This window comes from Felis catus, chromosome A3 (genome assembly GCF_018350175.1).
Source record: "Felis catus isolate Fca126 chromosome A3, F.catus_Fca126_mat1.0, whole genome shotgun sequence".
NCBI lineage: Eukaryota > Metazoa > Chordata > Mammalia > Carnivora > Felidae > Felis > Felis catus.
The window spans coordinates 23,394,719-23,421,344 of record NC_058370.1 but is presented as its reverse complement, the minus strand read 5'-3'; the positions used below and the strand labels follow the sequence as shown (position 1 = coordinate 23,421,344).

The 26,626-nt window shown below is 41.3% G+C and overlaps 1 protein-coding gene across 7 annotated transcripts in view; it reads left to right on the top strand.

Annotated features, from left to right (window-relative positions):
- The window catches only part of PHF20 (PHD finger protein 20), a 170,320-nt gene that overhangs the window by 116,031 nt on the left and 27,663 nt on the right, over window positions 1-26,626 (top strand). For 6 of the 7 annotated variants that reach the window (XM_006929809.5, XM_006929808.5, XM_045053678.1 and 3 more), the window contains 3 exons: window positions 6,969-7,247; window positions 23,599-23,697; window positions 25,508-25,672. In XM_006929809.5, the coding sequence (XP_006929871.1) occupies window positions 6,969-7,247; window positions 23,599-23,697; window positions 25,508-25,672 (543 nt within the window). The remainder of the gene's footprint in view (window positions 1-6,968; window positions 7,248-23,598; window positions 23,698-25,507; window positions 25,673-26,626) is intronic. The other variant, XM_023251283.2, reaches the window with a different exon arrangement.

Below are 26,626 nucleotides of genomic sequence, written 5' to 3'. Positions count from 1 at the left end.
CCTCATTCTTTTAAATAGCTGATTAGAATTACATAATGCAGACTTCCCATAATTTATTTAACTGTTTTTCTAATTAAGGACATTTTTGTTTTTTTATTTGATGCATTTGACTGGACTTGCTGTGAATATTTGCATCTGTTCATGTTTCTTTTTGATTGCCTTTTGTTGCTTCAGAGCTGATAAAATTATTCCTTCACAGACCTGAAAAATGTTTTACCCATTATAGTATTTGAAGTACATGTCAAAAAACTATTAATCTATTGGGATCACATGGTGTCATTGCTAGTAAAAATACCAACTGTATTGGGGCATGGTGCTGAGGGTACATGTACAAGACAATGAGAAATGGCCCTTATTCTTTGGCCGGAGAAGTCATAAAGGATAGGATATGGGAACAGATCTGAAGTGCCAAAGATGGGGCGCATCAGGTAGTCATTTGTGCCAGGAGTTGATGGCATGTGGTCCCTGAGAGCCAGGGCCATCTGGACACCTTCCTGCTCATGGAGTGAGCTGAGTTTGGATAGAATTGAGTACTTGGCCAAGCCTGCGAGGGATGGCAGGGAGAGGGCAAAGCCTGAGTGGAGGTATGAGCCATGAGAGCATGAAGCAGTTGTTGGGGCCAGCAGTTGGCTGGGCAGCTACTAAGGCCTCATGGTGGATTATTAATGGGAGATGAATTTGGAAAGCAAGATGGTATTTAGATTGACATGGGCTTGGAATGCCAGATTGAGTATGGTCAACAAGACTAAATATCACCATCATAATCTTCTAAATGTGAGGATTGAGGAACTAGCAATGGGGGTGTTTAAAAAAAGGTTAAACAGGATATTATTTCTAAGCCATGTTTCAGAAAACATAGTTTAAAAACTTTTTTAAGTTTAAGATTAATGTATGCTTATCATAAAAGGGAAAGTATAAAGCTTTACTCAAGTATATAGAAAATGAGAGGGCTTCTGATCCTATTCTGGATTATCTGTCACTGTGTAACCATGTTACCACATACATAGTGGTTTAAAACAACACATTTATTTTCTCATAGTTTCTGTGGATGAGGAGTCCAGGCAGAATTTACCTGGGTCCCTCTGCAAGACTGCGGTCAAGGGGTTGACCAGGGCTGCATTCTCATCTGAAAACTCTACTGGAGAAAGATTTACTTCCAGGCTTACATGGTTGTTGGCAGCATTCAGTTCGTTGTGGGCTGTCGTGGGCTGTCATTCAAGGCCACGTTCTTGCTGGCACTCTCAGTTACAAGTTACTTGTCTTCTCTGGAGAGTAGCTCACAACATAGCAGCTTGTTTCATCAGGACTTCAAAGGAGAATACCTGCTAGTAAAGTACATGTTAAATATTACATAATATAATCACAAAAGTGACTTTGCTTATTCTATTAGAGGCAAGTTACAGGTTCTGCCCACACTCAAGGGAAAAGGACTACACTTGGATGTGAATACTTGGAGGCAGGGATTATTAGGATAAATTTTGTAATTTATTTTCCTCCCAAAAGTAAAGGAAATAGTCCTTCTTAAGAGTTACCGTTCTTAAAAGCAAATTCAAATTCTGTGGACCATTTTTCTCTGCATAGCAATGTATAGAAGTAATTTTGAGAGAGGCAAGAGGCAAGAGCCAAGAGTGACTCTTGAGATTTTTGAGGCTGGGAGCCCAGGGGAGAGTTCTGTGCTTTGCCTTGATTTCTTCAAACAGAAATCTATTAAACATGAGGAAGAGCACAGACCATTTAAACGATAATACTGGTAACTACTTGGAAATACTGATTTCCATACCATTTCCTTAAAAAACTGGAGTAACTTGGTTCCCACTACCCAGAGGGTAGCCTTTTTTTTTTTTTTTAAACTGAGTTGAATCCTCAGCAGCTTTTTTTTTTTTAAGTTTATTTATTTTTGAGACAGAGAGAGACAGAGCATGAACGGGGGAGGGGCAGAGAGAGAGGGAGACACAGAATCTGAAGCAGGCTCCAGGCTCTGAGCCATCAGCCCAGAGCCCGGCGCGGGGCTTGAACTCACGGACCGCGAGATCGTGACCTGAGCTGAAGTCCGACGCTTAACCGACTGAGCCACCCAGGCGCCCCCAGAGGGCAGCTTTTGAATCCGGCTCCCTGGAGGATTTAATTTACATATTCTCTGCTTTTTGTCTCCTGGTAACTGCTCCCAATGTTGACAAAAAACTCTAGTTTCCCAGAGTGGATGATGTCACTTAGCTGGCTGGTGCCATCAGTGACATATGTTCCAAATAAAGTCCTTTTGGGACCTAGGTTACACACCTGTGTGAGACGTGGGATCCATGCACATTGTGGCCCAGTGGGCCCTTAGGGCAGCCAGCTGCTCTCCTGGTTCTTGACCATGCTTCCAGCACCATGTTTCTTTGGTTACAGGAACACTGTTCTGGGTAGTATAATACAGAAATATGAAAACATTGTGTTATTCTTTCTATTGTGAGGACAGTAATGGCTATTATACCTTACTAGCAAGCATGGAAAAGTAGAAAACAGTTCTTTTTACTTGAAGTCTCATAACCAAAAGGTTGCCATTACTTATATTATAATATTATATATAATATTTCTGTGCATAATGTTTTGATCGTATTTCTCTTGTGGGTTTTCTTTAGCATAGTCATACTGTGCATATTCTAATATTAAATTCTTTGAAAATGTAAAACATTTTGCTGGGTGTATCATTTTACTATTTCTTTTGTGCTTTTATTAACATTAACACTTCAGTGTTTGATTAATAAAGGGCAGTTGGATGTTAAAATTTCTCAGGTTGTGCCACTGATACATGGCTTCCTGGCTGGGATCCTTGTGTACACACCACCGGTAACTTTGATTGTTTTAAACAGACAGCTATAAGGTCAGTGATAACCATGATGACAACTAATGTTCAAGTAACTTGCTGTAGTTAATAATGGGTTTTCAGGGAAACTTGTAGGGGCCTTGTGAAATAAGTATTTTTCTTCCCATTTGGTGAGGAAATGGTCTTAAGAGAGGCCAGCTCTCTTGTTTAATGTTGTGATACACTAAGGTAAGTATCATAGGAGAAGTAAAGAATGGAACCTGTCCCCCATTTCAACATTTTAGAATAAAGAAGGCAGAACCACCTGTAATAGAGATAGAAAGGGATAGATACCACAAGATTTATTTTCCATAAAGTACTTATGGGAATTCAGAGAAAGCAGGATAAAATCTTTTCTGCTGAGAGGCCAAGGAAAAAGCTTTATGTAAGTAGGTGGCAATTGAAGGATGAGCAGGGCTTGATTTGCATGGGAGAGAGGTGTGCCAAACAGAGAACCATGTGACCTATCCTGGCTGAACTGGCAACTTTCATTGTGCATACAGAGGGCTTGTGTTTCCTGTCCTATGCAAAAACTAGGATATAGGGCACCTGGATCGTTCAGTCAGTTGAGCATCCGACTCCTGACTTTTGCTCAGGTCATGATCCTGGGGTAGTGAGATTGAGCCCCATGTTGGACTCCATTCTGAGCATGGAGCCTGAGTAAGATACTGTCTCTCTCTCCCTCTGCCCCTCACTTCCACTCATGCTTGCTCGCTCGCTCTCTCTCTCTCTCTCTCTTAAAAAAAAAAAAAAAAAAAGACCTAAATGTATAGAATTACAGCATCAAGAGTTACAAAATTCTTGGATTAAAATAATCTGATAGAGTTTGTTCGGGATAAGTGTGTAACTTCCAACATGTAGTTTGACAAAACTATTTGAGGAAAATGGAAATGCACTTCAATTAGTGTTTTAAAAAGGCAGACAAAACAGGGATGCCTGATAGCTCAGTTGGTTAAGTGGCTGACTCTTCGTCTCGGCTCAGGTCATGATTTCATGGTTCGTGGGATTGAGCCCCATGTTGGGCTTTGTGCTGGCAGTGGAGCCTGGTTGGGATTCTCACTCTCCCTCTCTCTCTCTGCTCCTTCCCCACTAGTGTACTCTTTCTCTCTCAAAATAAACTTAAAAAAAAAAAAAAAAGGCAGACAGCACATAGTTCAGGATTTTGGTGGACTAAGCTGGTACTTTCCAGCACCATGTAATGTGACTATTTAAAAAACAACAACCAAAAACCCTTTGTCTATGTTTGTAAAAGTAAGATGTTCTGAAAGGTGGGGGTAATAATCCTACTGAGTGGCCAGACTAGGAATCTTGTGGTTCATTTGGATTTCACATTTGTAGAAGGATGCAGAAAAATGGGAGTGCTTACAGAGTGATATGTCCTCAGCCAGAGCTTATGAGGGCTGTTTTCACTTTGGTTGGTAATTATAATTGCTGTCTCCAGCCTTATTCCATAAATGACATAAGCTTGTTTACCAAGATGTATTTAATATTTGAAATGAACTGCTTTGTGCCAAGCACATATGTATATATATATGTTACAGCCTTCTCTCATCTCTTTGAAATAGGTGGTATATATTCCCTTTCATAGATGAGAAACCAAATCTGAAATAGTTTGAAAATATGTACAGTTTATTTATACAGCTAATGAAAGAGCTGGAATTTAAAGTTGAGCTGATTCCATTATGCCATATTGCCGCTAGCATGAGTGTTCAGTGAGGCTGAGAATGGTGTGGACTTCTATCCTGCTTATGAGCAGGTTAATTCCTGAAAAGCTGTTCATAAGTCCCATTTGTTTATAAGTCTAAAATTATACTATATAATAGTAAGGACCAATATTTATTGAGCACTTAGTATATGCCAGACATTTTTCTAGGATCTTTGCATGTAATTCATTTAAGTCTCACAGCTCTGTGAAGGAGTTACCCTTAATCTCGCCACCCTGCACTAGAAGAAGCAGAGGCAGGAGGAGTAAGTAAAGGAGTCAGGATTTGAACCAGGCTGTCCAGCTGCAGAGCCCACACTTTTAGCCACTGTCCTGTCTTTTCCTTATGCAAATGTCCAGTGGTGTGTACACAAAGGTCCAGTGTGTTTGAATAGAGAGAATGGTAATTTTTCATGGAATTGGTTTGGAGTTCTCATTATTTTCAACCCTTAATATATTTTTTTAAACTCAGAGATGTTTGTATTTTGGCATTGTTCTTTTCCATTATAAGTCAACTTATCACAATAACCACAGCTTACAAACACAAGCCAAAGGATGCATGAGTTTACTATAGCTGAGCTTGACTGCTGTAGTTCTCAGATGGCAGGTGGTGTTGATGCTCTCTGACGTTGGACCTTACCTTATTCATATGATGGTTAGTGGGGTTGTCTGCAGTGATTTTGGAGACCGTCAAAATGGAAAAGGAATTATTAGGTTGAACCATATGAAATAGCCAATATTTAATTTTATTAATCTATAAAAATGGCAAATTCATATGGTTCAGCTTAATAGGCTCAAGAGGAGGAAATTCCAGAGAAACCACTTGTAATTTAAGAAATAATTTTAGGATGTATTGGAGGTTTGAGGTGGTTTTTGTTGTTGTTTTTAGAATGAGTGTGTGTGAGCGGTGGGAGGGGCAGAAGGAGAGGGAGAGAGAATCTTAGGCTCCTTGCTTAGTGTGGAGCCCAATGTGGGGCTCAATCTCACCACCCTGAGATCATGACCTGAGCTGAAATCAAGAGTCAGACGCTTAACCAACTGAGCTACTCAGGTGCCCCTGGAGGTTTGAGTTTTGAATTTCTCCACTGACATGCTTTTTCAATACACCCATGTTTCTAAGTATGTATTCCATTTGGTTTCATGTTAGTTTTCTTCTCTTAACTGCATCTTATTGATTTGAACCTCTTTCTTTTATCTCTTCTCATAGATAGAAAGTGATTTTAAGGCATTCTGCTTTAGGATGTGTGTGTGTATGTGTATTTTTTTTTTTTTAACTTGTTTAAAATGCCCGTATAGTGGCATCCATCAGATCATCAAATGTACCAGTTTTGTAATCTTACCCTAGTGCTGATTTGGAAATGTTGACTTGATTTAGATTGAGTTTAAGAATTTTATTTCTTCTGATTGTGGAATGGTATTTGAAAATGTAATCCTAATATTTACCAAAGGTTCAGTATACTATCTGCTTCTAATGGAAATTGTATCATTGTATTTGGGAAATATTTGATTCACCCAAGAAAAGTCTTTTTAGGATATTCTTGGGTGACCTAATCAAGAGTGTAGGAAAATTTGAATTTAAGGGGATTACTCTCATTGGGGTGAAGGCATTATGAAAGGAGTCTTCAATAAACTGTTTCCAACACACATGAATTTCTTGTTACAGCTTTATTTTTTGTCATTGATACATGGCAAATTGTTGCCTTCTGTTTGTTTTTTGGGGCAGAGGGCGCATTTCAAACTGTTTTTGCCTCTTTAAATTTGATCATGGAGTCCTCCTGAGTTCTCCTCATGCCTTTCAGCTCCACTCATTTGGTTATCTTTTTTTTTTTTTCTTACTGAGTCCCTTTGTTCAAACAAAGTACATAGTAGCAAAATATCAAAAACTTTTGTAACAGTTACACTCTCTTTGTACAAAAATCATTGTGAGATCCCTTTGGTTTTATAAAAAGATCCCACCAGAATATTCCCTAGTTTTGTCCACACACACAAGTATTAGGATCGTAGTAAGTTTGAATCTGTTCTAAGTCAAGAGTATTAAGTACTGGTGGGTTGGGTTTCTGATTTTTTTTTTTTTAAGGATTTTTCCTGTTCTTTCCCTACAGTCTACAACCTTGAGAACTTGTGTGGGTGCCTAATAAGCAAACACTTGATCTTAGCCAAAAGGCCGAGAAGCGATCTAATAAGCAAACAAAAACATGTTGATCTTCTCATTCAGAAGATGAATCTTGGTTGAGTGTCTGTTATTTATCCTGAAATTGTATCCTTTCTTTCCAAACAGTAATCTGGGGAGGTGATGGCTGCCTGATGTCTCTGTCTCCATATGCTTTCTGCTCTTTCACTTTTTGTTGCCGTGTGTAATGCATGTATTGTCATAAGTAGGATAAGCACGAGGAATCTTTTTGTTTCTGTTCTGTTTTTCAGTAACAAATACTTTTAAGAAAACAGATGATTTTGTGACATGTAAAGCCCCAGCTGTCGACCTAGATCACAAGTTCAGGTGCAAGGTTGTGGATTGTTTAAAATTTTTCCGCAAGGCCAAACTGTTGCACTATCACATGAAGTATTTCCACGGGATGGAGAAGTCACCAGAGCCAGATGAGAACCCAGGAAAGAGGCAGGTCCAAACGAGGGGCTCTTCAGCTTCAGACAAGGCCAGCCAGGAGAGCCTGACCAGGAAGCGGGTCTCTGCCAGTTCCCCAAGTAAGTATTTTGGTTCTATGTTGTATCTATATTATAGAGTACTCTCTGTTGCTCAGGTCACACTGCTTGCATTTCTGACACAGAAGAAGGTGTTAAGTTGGTTTGGTCCAACTGAATCTTAAAAGATGAAAACTGACAAGTGATCCTCAGGAATTACATCAAAGGGCTGTGACCCTCCTGGAGGAACGAGAACTACAGTAGTGGGGGCACCTGGGGGGCTCGGTCATCGAGCACCTGACTTGGACTCAGGTCATGATCTCACGGTTCGTGAGTTTGAGTCCCACATTGGGTGAGCTTGTGCCCCGCTTCAGGTGAGGCCCTCTTCTCTCTCTCTCTCTGCCCCTTGTGGGATTCTCTCTCTCTCTCTCTCTCTCTCTCTCTCTCTCTCTCTCTGCCCCTCGTGCTCTCTCTTTCTCAAAACAAACAAACAAACAAACAAAAAAAAACCCCAAAACAAAAAAATTGTAATGGAGGTAGTAAGGATTACCACAAAGTCTCGTCTTCATGTCTCAGTACAAAGAACCTTTTTGGTGGCCCTTCCTTCCTTCCTTCCTTCCTTCCTTCCTTCCTTCCTTCCATCCATCCATCCATCTAAGTAATCTCTACCCAGTATGGGTTTCAAACTCACAACCCTGAGATTGACAGTTGCATGCTCCACCATATGCCAACCAGGTGCCCCTGGAGATTTTTTCTAAAACTTACGAGATTGAAAAATTACAAATTTCTGGGGGAATTTCAGAAGACTTTTTAACATTTTTAAATTTTGTTTAATGTTTATTTTTGAGAGACAGAGTGCAAGTGGGGGCGGGGGGGGGGGCAGAGAGAGAGGGAGACACAGAATCTGAAGTAGGCTCCAGGCTCTGAGCTGTCAGCACAGCCCAATGTGGGGCTCAAACTCACTAACCGCGAGGTCATGACCTGAGCCGAAGTCGGACGGTTAACCGACTGAGCCAGCCAGCACCACCCCCCTCACCTTTTATTTATTAAAAAAAATTTTTTTTTAATGTTTTTTATTTATTTTTGAGAGAGAGAGGAGGTGGGGAGGGGCAGAGAGAGAGGGAGACACAGAATCCAAAGCAGGCTCCAGGCTCTGAGCTGTCAGCACAGAGCCCGATGCGGGGCTTGAACTCACAAACTGCAAGATCATGACCTGAGCCGAAGTCAGGTGCTTAACCGACTGAGTCACCCAGGCGCCCCATTCTTTTTAAAGTAATCTCTATGCCCAACGTGGGGCTCAAACTCATGACCCCAAGATCAGTAGTCATATGCTCTACTGACTGAGCCACATGCCCGCAGAAGCCTTTTTAATGAATTTCCAGTAAATTCTACAAGCCCTCCAGCTTCTTTATACCTGAAATTGTAACATCATTATATATTGCTGGCTGATGTAATACCTAGGTATTAAATGATATGTGGAACTCCTAGGACATGTGACAGTATTCCCAAGAAAGTATGAAATCAGGTTTCAGGACAATGGGGCAGGGCTGTGTCAACTAAGGTGATCTCTGAGCCTGTGAGAGATCAGTCCTCAGCCATGTTTTGAAGATTTAGTGAGTGAAGGTCAAGGTAGAATCTTTTAGTCATATATGATGCATTATTTATTAAAAGTATAATGTGAACCACATGTAACTTTTTCTAATAGCCACATTTTATTTTATTATTTAATTTTTAATTTTTTTATTTTTTTTAAATGTTTATTTTTGAGAGAGAGAGCATGGGGGAGGGGCAGAGAGACAGGGGGACAGAGGACCTGAAATGGGCTCCACACTGACAGCAACGAGCCCAATGTGGGGGTCGAACTCTCAGACTGCAAGATCAAATGCTCAACTGACTGAGCCACCCAGGCGCTCCTAATAGCCACATTTTAAAATGTCAAAGGAAACAGATGAAATCATTCTTAATGTATTTTATTAATTTACTATATCCAAAATGCTATCATTTCAGCATTAAGTTGGTATAGAAATGTCTTTTTTTTTTGAAGTTTTTTTTTTTTTTTTTTTTTTAATTTCTTTATTTGAGGTGGGGAGGGGCAGCGAGAGAAGGAGAGAGAATCCCAAGCAGGCTGTGCAGTCTCACCACAGAGTCTGTTGTGGGGATCGATCTCATGAACCATGAGATCATGACCTGAGCCCAAATCAAGAGTTAGAGGCTTAACTGACTGAGGCACCCCAGTATAAAAGTTTCTAGTGAGCTGTTTTATATTCTTTTTCTTATACTAAGCCTTTACAGTTTAGTGTGTATTTTATGTTTACTGAACATTTCACTTCAGACTAGCCACATTTCAGGTGCTCAGTAGCTGCATATGGCTAGTAGCCTCTGTATTGGGCTCTATTACCCTCTGTTGTAGGTAGTCTAGCTGTGCACTTGGCGAGCCTGAGCACTGAGCTAACAGGAGCTGCCTGAGGAAGGCCAGCTGGCCAGTAGTCACCCAGGAGGAGACTCCCCATGAGGGCCGCAGGGCATGGCAGCACTCACCACCTTAGTGACTTCACCAGAGTGTTGCTCGGGTACCCATCAGTGGTTAGATGTCTCTCAGAGCAGGCTCGTATGAACCAAATGGCAGTAGACTGATGCTCAAGGCCACGTGCCAGTTATTTATTTGAGACGAAGCCCACAGCTGTCAAAACTCCTTTCCTGTGTAGGAACAGTTTGCTTATTGAGCATTGGATCAGAGCACTGGAGTTAGAAGTGCTTCATACTAAAATAGATTGACTTGTCCATTCAGTACCTCTTTATTGAGTGCTTATTAAGTGCCAGGCTCTGTTCTGGGCATTTCAGAAGAGACCTGAGTCCTGTTTTGCTTGAGATCTTGGTTGTGAATATTCCTGGCACAAGGAAGAAAAGACTGGCTCAGTCCTCAGACCAGAGCATTCTCTTGCCTGGGCATTGCTTGTTTCATTTAGAGCCAAACATTGATTCCTTAGGGATGTTAATGTCTATTCCTGGCCAGTCCTACTGGCTTTGGTGGCCACTCTGTATCTTTCAGGTGAGTATATCTCTCTGTCATTGAATACATGGTTAATTATGGGGGCAAGCTTATTTCCTAGGACATAAGATACCTGTCACTGAGATCTTCTGCTTCCCCAAAATGCCACCTGGCCCACGTCTCACCTAGAGCAGTGGCTAACTAACCCAGCTGCCTGGGAGTCACACTTGGTGACTTGTTAAAATATGGATTTATTGGGCCCTGCTTTCCAGACACATTCCAATTCAGTGGTTCTAAGTTTAGAATCTAACATTTTTACAACCCATCCCCAAGTACAAAAGTGACATATGATTGCTGTATAAATCAGTACAACAGAGTTAAGGGAAAAGGTATCCCTCCCCTTGGCATTCCCACCCTCCTTGCAAATGTAACTATTTTTATTTAACAAACTCTTTTCAGATATTTTCTGTGCATATCCAAACACGTCTACATAGAAAATATCTTTTACACAGTATCACCTGCCACTTGTTTGTTTTTTTTTTTTTTTTTTTCATTAAAGATATCTTGGGCATCATTTCATATCAGTGTTGATATGTGGTTCTACCAATTTTGACAGTTGTCATTTTTCATTGTATGAGTGTACTGTACTGTAAACATTCTTCCTATAAAAAGTTTATATTTTGCCATTTTTTTTCACTCTATCAAGTGCTAAAATAAAGTAAACCTCCCAAAGATTAATTTACGCTTGTGTACAAATAAACCCATGGGATAAATTCCTGGAGGTGGTTGGCTTCAGCAAAGGGTATGTGCATATCTAAACTTCTGATAGATGATACCAAATCACCTTTTGAAAACTTTGTTTCAGTTTATAATCTCTCTCCAACTAGTCATGTGTGTCAGTTTTTTAATATTATCAATATTACCAAATTTTAAATTATTGTAAGTCTGATAAGTAAACATATTTCAGTGATTTTAGTATTTTATTTTTAAATTTCTGAAGTATTTTTGGGGAGCCTGGGTGGCTCAGTCGGTTAAGCATCTGACTTTTGCTTAGGTCATGATATCACTGCTTGTGAGTTTGAGCCACAAGTTGGGCTCTATGCTAACAGCTCAGAGCCTGGATCCTGCTTTGCATTCTGTGTCTCCCTCTGTGCCCCTCCCCTGCTCACACTCTGTGTGTGTGTGTCTCTCTCTCTTAAAAATAAACAAACATTAAAAAAATTAAAATTCTGAAATATTTAAAATATACAGTTCATAACTTATGCCCATTTTTAAATTGGATTATTTGGGGTTTTTTTGAGTTTTGAGGTTTAGAAGTTCTTTACATATTTTGGATACTAACCCTTTATCGGATCCCTCCCCTGTCATTTGCATGTCATTTGCAAATACTTTCTCCCATTCAATAGGTTACTTTTTAGTTCTGTTGATTGTTTTCTTTGCTGCTCAGAAGCTTTTTATTTTGATCTAGTCTCAATAGTTTATTTTTCTTTTATTTGCCTTGCCTGAGGAGATATATGTAGAAAAATGTTGCTATGGCTGATGTCAGAGATACTACTTCCTGTTCTTTATTCTAGGATTTTTATGGTTTCAGGTCTCACATTTAGGCCTGTAATCCATTTTGAGTTTTTTTTTTGGGGGGGGGAATGTGAGGAGAGTGCATGCAAATGGGACAGGCGTGGGGGAGAGTGAGAGAATCCCAAGCAGGCTCCATGCCCATCTTGTAGCATGATGTAGGGCTTGAATTCATGACCTGGGAGATCATGACCTTAGCTGAAATCAGCAGTCAGATCAGACTCTTAACCAACTGAGCCACCCAGGCGCCCCTGAGTTTATTTTTGTGTATGGTGAAAGAAAGTGGTCCTTTTTCATTCTTTTACATGTTGCTGTCCAGTTTTCCCAGTACCATTTGTTGAAGAGCCTTTTTCCCATTGCATATTCTTGCCTCCTTTGTTGAAGATTAATTGACCATATAATTGTGGGTGTATTTCTGAGGTATCTGTTCTGTTCCATTGACCTATGTGTCTATTCAAACTTTTTTCAATAATATTGTATCTGTTATGGTGATCTGTGATCAGTGATTATGACTCACTGAAAACTCAGATGTATGGTTAGCATTTTTTTTACCAATAAAATATTAAAAAACTTTTTTTACAATATTCATTTATTTTTGAGACAGCGCGAGTGTGGGAGGGGCACACAGAGAGGGGGGTACAGAGGCTCCAGTGTGGGCTCTGTGCTGACAGCAGAGAGTTCAGTGTGGGGCTTGAACTCACAAACCATGAGCTCATGACCTGAGCCTAATTTGGAGGCTCCAATAAAGTGTTTCTTGTTTGAATGTTTATTTATTTTCAGAGAGAGAGCAGAGGAGGGGCAGAGAGAGAGGAGGTAGAGAATCCCAAGCAGGCTCTGAGTGGCCAGCACAGAGCCTAATATGGGGCTTGAACTTACAAACTGTGACATCATGACCTGAACTGAAATTAAGAGTCCGACACTTAACAGACCGAGCCACCCAGGTGCCCCCAATTGAGTATTTTTTAATTTAGGTGTGTACTTTGTTTTTTTTCTTTTAAAGACATAATGCTATTGCATACTTAATAGACTATAGTATAGTGTAAACATAACTTTTATATGTGCTGGGAAACCAAAAAATACATTCGACTCGCTGTATTGCGACCTTTGTTTTGTTGTGGTAATCTGGAACCACGCCTGCAGTATCTCTGAGGTATATCTGTAAATGTGTGAATAGAGTAAATAAATTGTGATATCTTGATCTAGTGGAATACCGCACAGCAGTGAGTGAGTGGACCACAGCCCTCCCACCAACTTTGGTACATGTCACAAATACAGTGTTGAGCTAGTGTACACTCATAACCTATGTGCTACAGTTTTATATAAAGTTCAAAACCAGATAAAAATGAATCTGTGCTGTTTGAGGGTATGACAGTGGTTAGTTACCCTTGTGGGGTGGTAGGTGGATGAATGAATGGTGGGGGCAGGAGGGAGACTTTTGGCCTGCTTGTATCAATCATACATTTATTATGTGTGTAGTTTTCTCTATATGTTTTAGGCCTCAATAAAAGGCCTACATAAAACAGACACTTTGAAAATATTAAAATTGCTATAAGAATGTAAGAAAATAAAGTACAAGGAGATGCTGAGATAAAAGATCAGGCTTTTCACTTGAAATAATGGTGACTGAGGAGCTTTTAATTTTTTGTTTATTTACATCTGCTTTATCCCCAAATGGATCCCTTTTTTCTCTGTCCCCCAGCAGTAATCCAGGTTTTCCTGTCTTGCCTTGATTGTTGTAATAGTTTCTCAACCAGTTTTCTTCTCTCCGTCCTTTACCCACTATGGTTTATCTTTTATTTTGCTGTAAGGGAACTTGGAGAATACAAACCTGATCATATCACTCATCTGCTAAGAAATATTTAAGGATGGAATGATGGTTTTTGCAGAGCATAATGTTGGTGCTGGGCATGTGGGTTGGGAATCCTATCCCATTCTTATAACTGTTGTTGGACTTTTTGTAGGTTTCCCCACTTCTCTGTCTCTGTGTAAACTGGATGAGTTCTTGGGATGAGTCTGTGAGCTAATGTATTTAATGAGCCTGTTATATAGGGTCCCATATGTGGGAGGTGCATTTCCTTCTTCCCCTTGACTATGATTTTATTTGTCTCATCCAGCCATGTATGACTGAAGTTAGTGCATTGATACGAGCTTTTCAGCTGGACTGTAACTACTGTTGGAGAGGAATGAATGTTGTTGCTGCAGTATCCCGTGGGCTCTGCTCAGAGCTGTGAACACAGCCGGCGCTCAGGGATTGGTGATTGTGCATATTGATGTGTTGGGACCTAGTAGAAATGGATCTGGTGATGGAGTGACATCTGGGCAGGCAGAACTAGGGAGCAACTGGAGGTGGATTCAGCCTATCACAGTGACACAGAGTGTCTAGAACGAAGTTATTCCAGAGGCTGAGTCTTGACAGACAGGAGGCCATAAGGGGGCTGAGGAAAGATGTGTTTGCTTGGTTACCATGGTGTGTGCCCTCTGAGCTAGGGCATAGTTCTCCTTGTCCCTGGTCATGGTAATTGTCTGAGGAGGGACCTTGCCCAGTATAACACACCTGAGTTCAGGATGGGCATTCCTGGCCATGTGTAGATTGCTTGTCTGGTTTGGCGATTCCTGATTAACTATACTTGAGGTTCGTGATTTGTGTTGAGTAATATGTGCAGGCTCAGAGTCAGCCCATCTGAATTTGAACCCCCCCCCCCCCCCCCCCCGCCCCAGCCTTCCCTACTTGCTTTGCTATGTGACTTTGGGCAAAGAACTTGCTGAACTTCAGTTTTCCCATCTGTGAAATGGAAATAATACTACTACTTACCTTGGAGCTTTGTTACATTAAATATAATGTAATGTAAAATGCTTAACACAATATCTGGCCTACAGTAAGCTCTTAATAAGCAGTAGCTCTTTGTTTCAGTGAAAACATTATCCTAGGTAGTCAGAGATCTAGTTCTAAATATAGCTGACCACTAATGAGCTGCAAAATCAATAGACAGGTTGTTGCCATTTTGGTATAAGAAACCTCAGTGATTGATTTTCTACTTTTGTGTACTGCTTTTGGATCTCATACCAATATAGCCACCTGGGATTTGATTCTCTCTCTTAACTAAAAGATCCCTTTCATTGTGATTTGGAAATTTGATGAACTTGGAAATTTTTGCCTGCCAGTTTTCCTTTTAATAACATGATCTGCTGAGGTGTCTGGGTGGCTCAGTCTGTTAAACCGTCTGATACTTGATCTCAGGTCAGGTCTTGATCTCAGGGTCATGAGTTCAAGCCTTGGATTGGGCTCTGCGCTGGGCATGAATACTACTTAAACAAACAGGGGTGCCTGGGTGGCTCAGTCAGTTAAGGGCCCAACTTGATTTTGTGGGATTGAGCTCTGTGTCAGGCTCTGCACTGAGAGTGCAGAGCCTGCTTGGGATTCTCTCTCTCCCTCTCTCTTTACCCCTTTCCCACTTGTGCACGTGTACTCTCTCTCTCACAAAATAAATAATTAAACATTTAGAAAACAAAAAACAAAAAAACACAAGACTGACAGGGGTGGACGATATAAAATGCTTTAGGGGGTGCCTGGCTGGCACCATCGGGAGAGTGTGCAACTCTTGGTCTTGGGGTCATGAGTCTGAGCCCTATGTTGGGTGTAGAGGTTACTAAAAATAAAATAAATAAGATAATAAAAAATAAAAATAAAAGCTTTAGGGTGAACAGATGGGTGTTTTATCTTGTTACTCCCCTGCTGGTCCTTTATAAAACTGGTCAGTTTGGTGGCAGAATGGGCCACATAGGCCACTCACCCACTGTCTGGGGTATAGCCTGGTCATTCCCGTACCCTCTTAGGTGGTAGAGCGGTTTTGCGCAGCCAGGAAGGAACACACAACTCTCTCCTCCTGTCAAGTGGACACAGACCTTATGGATGATTTCACAATTCTCATGTGCGTGGTTGCTGAGATGGCCAGCAGTTATCAGGCTGAAAGAAACCAGCTGGTTTACCTTGCTATATTCTAGGTGGGAAATGAAAACCCTGGCCCCTAGTCCTGCCTGTGCCAGTAACCAGAAGGACCCTAAGTTATCATCATCAGTGAACTGGGGTCAGGAGACATGTTCATCCTTCACCATGACGCTGGCTGTCAATGAGAGCAAACATAGGAAGGTATTTAGAAGATTCCATAGACCCCAGGCCTCCAGAAGGCACCCCCTGTTCCAGGCATCTCCCCTCACTGTCTCCCATCAAAGTCTCCTTCTGTTTCCTCATGGTTTTGCCGGTTACTTGACTAATCCAGTAACTAAATTTCTCAAGATTTGAAAGATTAAAACCAGCATAATAGGTCACCTATTCTCAACATACCTAGGTTTCACTCAGACTTCTAAGAAATTCTGGTATTCAGGGGTGGCATTTCAGACGGGGTGGGTTCAGGTGGAGAGATGTTTCAAGGTGAGACTCTGACACCAGGCAACCTGTGTTCTAGTTCATAGGCATTGTGAACTTGACATTATGCATAAGTGAAAAACATATAGAATATTACAGAAATTATGCTGTTTGGTGAAAATTATTGTAAAGAAGTACTCTCTTTATGCTGAGTGCTCTGGTTGTGGCAAATGGGACCTTGAGATCTAATGGAGTTCTCACGTGGAGATTCCTGGTGCTTCTGTTCCATGAGAACCAGAAAATGCTCTGCAGAGATTATTTTTCAATCCTCTCAATTTCCCTGCTGGGTTGGTTGACCAGAAGAAACAGTTCTGGTCTGAGAGTCCATAGACTGAATCTTAGTAGCAGTCCTGCTACTGTTCACTTGTGATCTGAGCTCTTTACAGATGTGATTTCCTCATTTTTAAAGTGATGATGTACGATCAGGTATGAATGAGACAAGGCCCTTTCACGTGAGGAGAAAAGCCCATAATCAGATGCAGGGAAAAGAGCTAAGTTTTATATTAGGAACATATAAAGTGCTGTGGAAACAAAGATTCAGATTTTGTTTGTAGAGCAGGAGCTGGGACATTAAGAGGACAAGGTGACATTTGAGTTAAACCTTAAAGTGTGAGGGTAGAGGGTTTGGACCAAGGCCAGGGAATAGGAAAGTTATTCCCATGCTGGGACCAAGCAGGGTAGAGGTTCAAAGGCATCAAGGAGAATAAATGGCTATGATCGTCTGTCCCTGAGATGCCTCTTCTGACTCTGGTCTCCAGATGTTTCCCTTTCCCTTGGCCAGGCCTTTCATCACATAAGTGAATTTGGGAGGTCAGTTTAGGTTTGCATTTCCAAATTAGGTTTCTCAGAATACCAGAATCCATTTAATGAATTCTCTTCCAGTGGCAAGTTCAGGCTTCTTGGTATCTGGATTTGTTTCTACATAAATGAGTTCAGTTGTGAGTAGCGGTTCGTACCAGAAAGAATACTCTAGAATCAAAGGGGACCTCACTTGTGCTTACTACCTGTTGTTACATCCATTTGGTTCTCACTCTGGGTAACCCTTGTCTGTAGGCCGAAATGAGTCTTGGGGCACTGGAGTGGGCCCTTCTTTGTTGCCATCTATACCTTGTGGCTTTAGACTGGCCTTCTTACAAGGGCATGCTCTCTCTCTCCTTAAAGGGAAGAGAGCCCTCTGAGCTTAATTAGATTATGGTGTCCGAAAGAGAGAACCAAGGTGGCCTGCTTCAACAAGACAGAGGTTTATTTCCCTCTCAGGTCAAACTGGAAGCAGTTGTCTGATGTCCTTCTGCTCTCATAGCTTAGTGATGATCTGGTGGAGAAATAGGGAGCAGGCTGTTCAGAGGGAAAAAAGAAGGGCTGTAGTACTTTTTTTTGGTGGAAGATGCGGGCATCAAATGCTCTAATACTTATGGACACATGCAGCCTGAGGAGACGACAAGTGGCCGTCCTAGAAGAGCCTCACCCTCCTCAGGTGACAAGCTGCTCTCTGATCCAGAGCCTTGCAGGAAGTTGCTCTTTGTGCAGCCAAGCCTGAGCATTTGGGAAGTAGCTCTGTAGTCAGGCCATACTGTGTGGCTCATGGAACAATTGGCCAAGCTGTCTAAGAGAGCTCAACAGCAGACCACCATCACCCTCCAGGGAGAGAGTATCGCAAGCAAGATAACAACAGCTAACATGTGAGAACTTGCCATGTGCTAGGCACTGTTCCAAGTTCTTTCTTACATTGTTTTATTTAATCCTCAAAACAAATCCTATGAGGTGGGGGTACTGTTGTGCCCAGTTGATTAATTATAAACTGGGATGCAGGTGAGATGAATTAACTTGAACTGATACCTATACATCTAGCAGGTGGTGGAGCCACAATTTGAATCTAGTTGTAGAGCCTATACCCTCACTCTAGGCTCTGTGTCTGCTGTCTTTTAGGATTCCAGGGAAGGATCCCCTGCTCCTGGGTCCTGGAGTGGGCAGTGGGAGTGCCTCTCTACAGGAGACCTCTGTGCACATGGGTAATCTGAATTAGTTCGGCCTCTGGTCTCCTTGACGGCCCCTTTACCTCAGGGAATCACCAGCATTAGCTTAGTACCTGCTGGACAGTTCTCTCTGTGAGCTCTGCCATTTTAGGCCACATTTGACTTCCCAGTTTTCAGCTGGAAGTCAGCGTGAGCCTCTGAAGGCTTTCTCTCTTCCCCCTGCTCTCAGAGAACACGGGCCTCTTTATAGAACAACTTCCTACGGTATCTCTTCTTTGTATCTTCATTGTTTACCCCTCTAATTGAAGCCTCAGGAAGGACTCTTTAAAGCTTAAAGTGACCATATTTCTGACCAGCTGCAACACTTGGGATCCTTTTAGTTACAAGTAACAGGAAACTCTATTTGAATTGACTCTACAATAAAGAGGGTGTGTTGGTTCACATAGTGGGGAAGTCCAGGGGATGTATGGCTCTGGGACTGTCTTATCATGTTGCCTGTCAGTGCTATTTTCAGGTTGGATACCCTTGTATCATTTGGATAGCCAAGTATCATTTAAGCCTCCATACTGCTTCATTCAAATCTAACGAGAATAAGAGTATATATCCTTTTTATGAATGTTGGACCAGAGTCCTACATTTGGGTCACATCAGTCCATTCTGATCCCTGCCTTGAACCAACTGGTCAGGCTCAGGTTATCTAAGCCTAAGACTGCAACCAGGGAATTACTGGTTAACTGAATGTGGAGTTAGTCCTGTTCAAAGCCCTTACATGCTGCACAGTGAAGGAGGGATAGAAGAAACACTGGGAGATACCCACAATGTCTCCTATGTGCAGCAGATACAAAGTGAGAAAAGAAAACAGCATAACCTGGGAGCGAGTGAGTAGTGGTGCTGTTGAACTGCAGAGCAGATCTGTGTCTTGGGCTGGTTTCCTATTTCAAGGACAATGCTCAGTACCCAAGACTTGGAGGCCGAAGTCCTCTCACAGGTTTGAGTTCACCCTTTCTGTTTAGTAATGTATGTGATCTTGTAGCTTCTCTGAATTTCACTTCCTCCTCTGTTGAAGGGTAATGTTATTAAGGTATAGCTACATTTTATGCACAATTACCAGTTTGAAGTTATCTGATAGAAAATCTTATATGCAAAATTTGAATTAAAGCAAATCCTAAAAAGTTGGGAAAATTCATTAATCACGTGATGTCACAGTTGGTAGGCCAGTGAGAGTGTTCATTATGTCTTCATTTTTTGGGAATGTTAGTCATGAATTACCTGAGTTTGAGTAACGTGGGAACTTCAGGAATCCCTGGTATGGAATGAAGTGCCCCATCCTTCTCTTATTGCTTATTGGGTTCCCTAGAGGATGTGATTCTGTTTTATGAAATGTGAAATGAGAAAATACTGTTGTTAGAGAAGCCCAAAGGAACTCCCATACTTAGATGATAACCGGGTATGCCCTGGCATTTGGCAGTTTATACCCTATATTCAGATCTTTCTCGAGGATGCAGGACCAAGGTGGTCTCCTCTTCAGCTGCTTCTGCTACTGATGGGATTAATGCTGTTAGCTTTCCAATAAATTAATGGTTATAGTTACTTTAGTTTGGAGGTCATTAAAACTTGAATTTACAAATAAAAAACTGGATCGGGCAACAGTTTCTATATGTGTGTGGGTGAAGATACATCAGCTTAAATCACACCTTTGCTCAGATGTTTCCAGTGGCTAACTTTTTTATAAGGCCTTATACAATCTGCTTCTAGCCACATCATCTTCTTTCCCTCAACCTAATTCTAATTTCACTTCCAGTGAAGACATACAAGCTTCCTTGCTATTTATTGACATCAAATTCCAATTGTTCATTGCTAACATATGAGAAAGCAGTGGGCTTTTGTATATTAACCTGGTTTCTTTACGACCTTGCTATAATCACTATTAGTTCCAGCGTTTTTGTTTTTTGTTTTTTGTTCTTGGTCAGTTCTTTGAGATTTTCTACATAGTCATGTCTATGCAAACAAAGATAGTTTTATTTCTTCTTTTCCAACCTGTGTAATATTTTCTTATCTTATTGTACTACTTAGGATGTCTAGCACAATGCTGAATGGAAATGTTGAGAGAGGACATCCTTGCCTTGTTCCTGATCTTAAGGAGAAAGCATTCAGTTCTTACCATTAAACATAAAGTTAGCCATAGACTTTTTGTAGATGTCCTTTGTTAAGGAAGATTCCCTCTTCTTAATTTTCTGAGGGTTTTTATCATGAGGAGTGTTGGATTTTGTCAAATGCTTTTTCTGCATCTTTGTGACAGGATTTTTATTCTTTAGCCTGGTATAGTGGATTACATTAATTGATTTTTGAATGTTGAGCCAGCCTTGTGTACCTGGAATAAATTCCACTTGGTCATAGTATATCATTTTTTCATACATTGGTGGGTTCAGTTTGCCAGTATTTTTGCATCTGGGTTCATGAGAGATACTGGTCTGCAGTTTTCCTTTCTCGTAATGTCTTTGTCTGATTAGAGTAATGCTGGCTGTATTAAAAAGACTTAGGAAGTAGTCCCTGTGCCTGTTTCTTCAACACCGAAAGCCAACCCTTTGAGTCATCCACTTGCTGGCCCCCTGCCTGGAAAAGTCTTCTCCCCAGATTTCCATATGTTTCATGCTCTCCTTTCAAGTCTGTGCTCAGATATCCTTTTCTCAGTGAGGCGATCTCTGATTACATACTATTAAAATTGCAAATCTCCTCTTCTCTCATCTCTACTATTCCCCTTCCCTCCTTTATTTTTTCCATAGCACTGATCATCTTCTAAAATACTATATAACTTACTTGTTTTCTGCTGCCACCCACTAAGTATAGCTCTGTGAGGGTAGAGGTTTTGTCTTTTTTGTTGTTGTTCATTGTTGTATTCCTCCTCCCTAGAATACCACCTGGAGCATACTAGATGCTCAAATATTTGTTGAGTAAATGGATTTAAGCCATGACTAATAATGTAGTTATAGCCAAGAGGATCTGCAAAAATGAGTTATGTGTTTATATCTGAGGAGGAATGTTCCCAGGATCAGAGGAAAGTAAATATTGTTGATAGCTTTTATAAAATTTGGGAGGCATTTGACTACGTTTTGCTAATCAACTGTATCAACTTGGCCAAGTCAACTTATTTCTCTGGGCTTTGGTTTCTTCTTCTTTTTATTTATTTATTTATTTATTTATTTATTTATTTTTATTTATTAAAAAAAATTTTTTTTAACGTTTATTTATTTTTGAGACAGAGAGAGACAAGGCATGAACGGGGGAGGGTCAGAGAGAGGGAGACACAGAATCTGAAACAGACTCCAGGCTCTGAGCTGTCAGCACAGAGCCTGACGCGGGGCTCGAACTCACGGACCGCGAGATCATGACCTGGGCCGAAGTTGGCCGCTTAACTGACTGAGCCACCCAGGCACCCCTATTTTTTATTTTTTAAATGTTTATTTATTTTTGAGAAAGAGACAGAGCATGAGTGGGGGAGGAGCAGAGACTGAGGGAGACACAGAATTTGAAGCAGGCTCCAGGCTCTGAGCTGTCAGCGCAGAGCCCGATGCAGGGCTCAAACTCACAAACCAAACTCACAAACTGTGAGATCATGACCTGAGCTGAAGTCGGAGGCTTAACCAACTGAGCCATCCAGGTGCCCCTGGGCCTTGGTTTCTTAATCTTAAATTGTATTTTTGTAAATTAGATTTAAGGTCTTTTCTAAAGTTCTTGTTTGTTGAACTTAGTTTCTCAGTTGCAGAGTATTTTAACAAGGAGGGAACTTAGAGACCCTTAATTCCTGTGTTCTTTAGCCAGTAGATTAACTTCTGCCTGGAGAGCCCAGGCTTAACAGCTAGTACGACAGCCTGCTATCCTCTCTGATGATTCTTGGGTGCCCCTTTGGGAGAGAGGCCTGGGTTGCGGTGCTGACATGGTGCTGAAGAGCTAGATGAACCTGCTGATAAGTATTCCATTGTATGGACACAGCACAAATGATTCATTCACCTGCTGATGGAGGTTTGGGTAGTTTCCACTTTAGGGGATTACAACTACAGCTTCAGTGGGCTTTCATGTACAAGTCTTAGTATGGACACATTATCCCTTCTCTTGAGTAAATATCTAGGGGTAGAGTGGTTAGGTCACAGAATATGTGTGCTTAAACACTTCTTAATATCTACAGAGTAAGGCGTGATCAATTATTAGCTTATACATTGGATAAGCTAAACAACTGGATTTTTGCAATAGTAAGGCTGTTGTTAACTTTGAAAACTGAAAACAGTCTCAGTAGAGTGGTAGGTGGGAAGTTTTTAGAATGGAGTTAGGAAAAATTGTGAAGTGAGAAGTTTGGACAAGGGAGTGTTGATGACTTGAGTTTACTTACTGTGAAGATTAGCAGAGAATGAAGTTGTGGTATTTGGAAGGTGCAAATTTTTCATTTTTTTCCTAAGATTTTAAAAAATGTTTGTTTATTTTTGAGAGAGCGAGTTCACACAAGCAGGGGAGAGGGATAGGGTGGAGGACAGAGGATGTGAACCGGGTTCTGAACTGACAGCTGCAAGCCCCATGTGGAGCTTGAACTCACAAACCCATGAGATCATGACCTGAGCTGAAGTTGGACGCTTAACTGACTGAGCCACCCAGGTGCCCTGTGAATTGTTCATTTTTAAATGGGTTATTTCATGTTATGTGAATTGTACTGCAATTATTAAAAAAAAAAAAAAAGAAAGAAAGAAAGAACAAATTCCTGACACGCTGGTCATGCCTCAAGCTAATTAAATCTGAATCTCTGGGGGTGGGACCTGGGCTTTCACTTTTTTTTTTTTTTTTAAGTTTGTTTATCCTGAGAGAGGGAAAGTGCACATGCATGAGTGCGAGCAGGGGAGGGGCAGAGAGAGAGAATCCCCACTTGGAGCTCAAACCCATGAACCGTGAGATCATGACCTAAACTGAAATCAAGAGTTGGATGCTTAACCAACTGAGCCACCCTGGCATTCCTGAGCATTCATTTTTTAAAAACCTCTCCCGGTGATTGCATATGTAGCCACTGAGGATCCGTAATCTAAGTAGGGTTGGCAAACTTAATCTGTCAAGGGCCAGATAAATATTTTCAGCATTGAGAGCCATAAAGTCTCCATCTTCACTCTTTACCTCTGCTGTAGAAGCATGAAAGCACCCATCATCAACAAATGCTCATCAACAAATGAGCATAGTGTGTTTCAATAAAACTTAAAATAACAGGCAATGGGCCAGAGTTTGCCCACCATTGATCTAAAGGCTAGATGATGGGAGAAGGGTTTCTAGAGCCTTGAGGGGTTGGAAGGTGACCTAGGCAGAACCAGATCCAGAACTCTGTTTTGTTGCCAATTTTAATTCTTCACATTGGACATACACTTGAGAATAAACATCTCAGTGTTAAAAACAAAATGTTAAGCCAATACTTGTATTTAATTCCAGCTGCAAAAGACAAGGAAAAGAATAAAGAGAAGAAATTCAAAGAATTTGTGAGAGTGAAGCCAAAGAAAAAAAAGAAAAAGAAAAAGAAAACCAAACCTGGTAATTTTCCCCTTCACTTGGGTTTCCTACCATGGGATTAGGAGGGGTTACTTTCTCCCCATTCCTGGCCTCTGAGCCTGCACTGAGGAGAGGAGGGGCCAGTGGGCCTTTACTGGAGCTTGTGGGATCAGCTTAGCATGGACCCTGGCAGGGCAGGAGTCTGCTCAACCTGGGTGTTACAAGGCCACATTGACATTTAGGAAGGCCTTCTTTCTTGGCTGCGTTGGCCACCGTGCCCTGTCATAGGATAGTGCACATGAAAGCATTATAATAGGAGAGGATATGCAGATTAATGGCTATTTGCATACGCAACTTTTTTGTTGTTTTTTAAAGATTTTATTTTATTTTATTTTTATTTTTTAAGTAGGCTCCATGCCCAATGCAGGGCATGAACTCATGATCCTGAGATCAAGATTTGCATGCTTCACCAACTGAGCCAGCCATGCACCCTTAAAGATTTTATTTATTTTTATTTATTTTTTAATGTTTATTTATTTATTTTTTTAATTTTTTTTTAACGTTTATTTATTTTTGAGACAGAGAGAGACAGAGCACGAACAGGGGAGGGTCAGAGAGAGAGACGGAGACACAGAATCTGAAACAGGCTCTAGGCTCTGAGTTGTCAGCACAGAGCCGGACGCGGGGCTTGAACTCACAGGCCGTGAGATCATGACCTGAGCCGAAGTCGGCCGCTTAACCGACTGAGCCACCCAGGCGCCCCTAATGTTTATTTATTTTTGAGAAAGAGAGAGCCCAAGTCAGGGAAGGGCAGAGAAAGGGAGACACAGAATCCAAAGCGGGCTCCAGGCTCTGACCGGTCAGCACAGAGCCCTGCTCAGGGCTTGAACTCACAAGCCGTGAGATCATGACCTGAGCCGAAGTTGGACACTTAACCAATTGAATCAACTAGGTGCCCATAAAGATTTTGTTTTTAAGTAATCTACACCTAACATGGGGCTTGAACTCATGATTCTGAGATTGAGTCGCATGCTCCACTGACTCAACCAGCCAGGCCCCCCTTTTAAAATTTGTTTTGTTTTTGTTTTTGTTTAAATAATCTCTATACCCAGCACAACATGGGGCTTGAACTCACAACCCCGAGATCAAGAATCACAGGTTCTAGCGACTAAGCCAGGCAGGCACCCCTTACATACACAACTCTTAAACACATACCTCTAAATCTTTCAAGAAAGGATTACTTCTTTTTTTTTTTTTTTAAATTTTTTTTTTTTCAACGTTTATTTATTTTTGGGACAGAGAGAGACAGAGCATGAACGGGGGAGGGGCAGAGAGAGAGGGAGACACAGAATCGGAAACAGGCTCCAGGCTCTGAGCCATCAGCCCAGAGCCTGACGTGGGGCTCGAACTCACGGACCGCGAGATCGTGACCTGGCTGAAGTCGGACGCTCAACCGACTGCGCCACCCAGGCGCCCCAAGAAAGGATTACTTCTTGAAAATTGTGTGTCTCGCTCCCACAAAAATGTTGATTAAGAAAATCAGGGTTCCAACCTTGGGAGCTAAAGGGATGCCATGTTTTATTCTCAGTGTTATCTTCTGACTTAGAAAACCAGTCTTATCAGGAAAAGAGGGAGAAGGGTGATGGTGAAGAGGAAGCTTTTGGTTTTGAGGTTTTTCAAGGTAGCTGGAAGTATTAATCCCTAAATCTATCCTCCACACCCCTTTGTTGTTTACTTGCTCCTCAGACTTTGAGTTGTTTGAACAGCAGTGCTGTTGGTTGGATGGGATTGATTCTGGAATGCCTTGATGATGTGTTGGGGTACTAATTCCTTCCTGATCCTGTTCTTTCAGAATGCCCTTGCAGTGAGGAAATCAGTGATACATCTCAGGAACCTTCTCCACCCAAGGCATTTGCTGTCACCAGGTGTGGGTCCTCACATAAGCCTGGGGTCCATATGAGCCCGCAGCTCCATAGCTCAGAATCTGGAAACCATAAAGGGAAAGTGAAAGTAACTGGTAAGGAGGCTGTCTGCTGGCTTCATCATTTGAATAGGACCATAGTCTGAGAAGGCTGGATTTATATTGACACTGTAACTTACTTCCCAGGTCCTCTGCAAGTACAGTGGGTTATATTTTCAAAATAAAAAACTACATCAAATAAAAGAAAGGCTATTAGCTGTGCCTTTCCTAAACTTCCCTTTTCTCTAACTTTGGTCTACTTTGGTCTTGGTTGAATGCCATTCCAGTGTGTCTGTAACCAAATCCATTATACCCCATCCTCTTGCACACTTGCCCTTCTCAATCCTTCATTTCTTATTGATGGACTCTGCATTTAACCTGGTTGCTTGTGGAAATCTGAGTCAACCTTGAAACCTCCTCTTCTGTAGCAATTTAGAGGGTGATTGTGAGTTTGGAAGGGATTAATAAGTATATGGAAACTACTTCGAATAGTATCTGGTACAAAATAAGTGGTCAGTAAAGGTTAGCTGTAATTATAACTTATGAGGCACCAAGATCTAGTGATTCTAGTTCTGATCATCCCTGGAATCTACCCACTTCATTTCCCACTGTCTACAGAGTTTTTAAGGTGGATCTGGATATAGACTTGATGGTAAGTCAGTTCCTGGCTGGATGGGATGAGATGGAGGAACATATTTGAGTCATTAGGATGATCTGTGTAGTTGATGGGGAGTTGGACCTTCTCTGCTGTTGTGCTCTGTGACCTTGAGTAGCCACTCACCTTGGGCCTCACTCAGTAAAATGAGGAAATGGAGTTCAGTTCATTGCCAGGTAGCATACATCATTTAGGCTGTCATTAGATGACAGGCCCAAGGAATAGATTGGAGTTCCCATTTCTGAGTTCTGTGAAAGTTCATAGAGGAGTGGGGCTGTAAGGTCATTTCCACTCTTGACATCCTAGGTTTTTAGAAAGATTATAACTATAATTTAAAATAGTGACTGTTGTTTTCC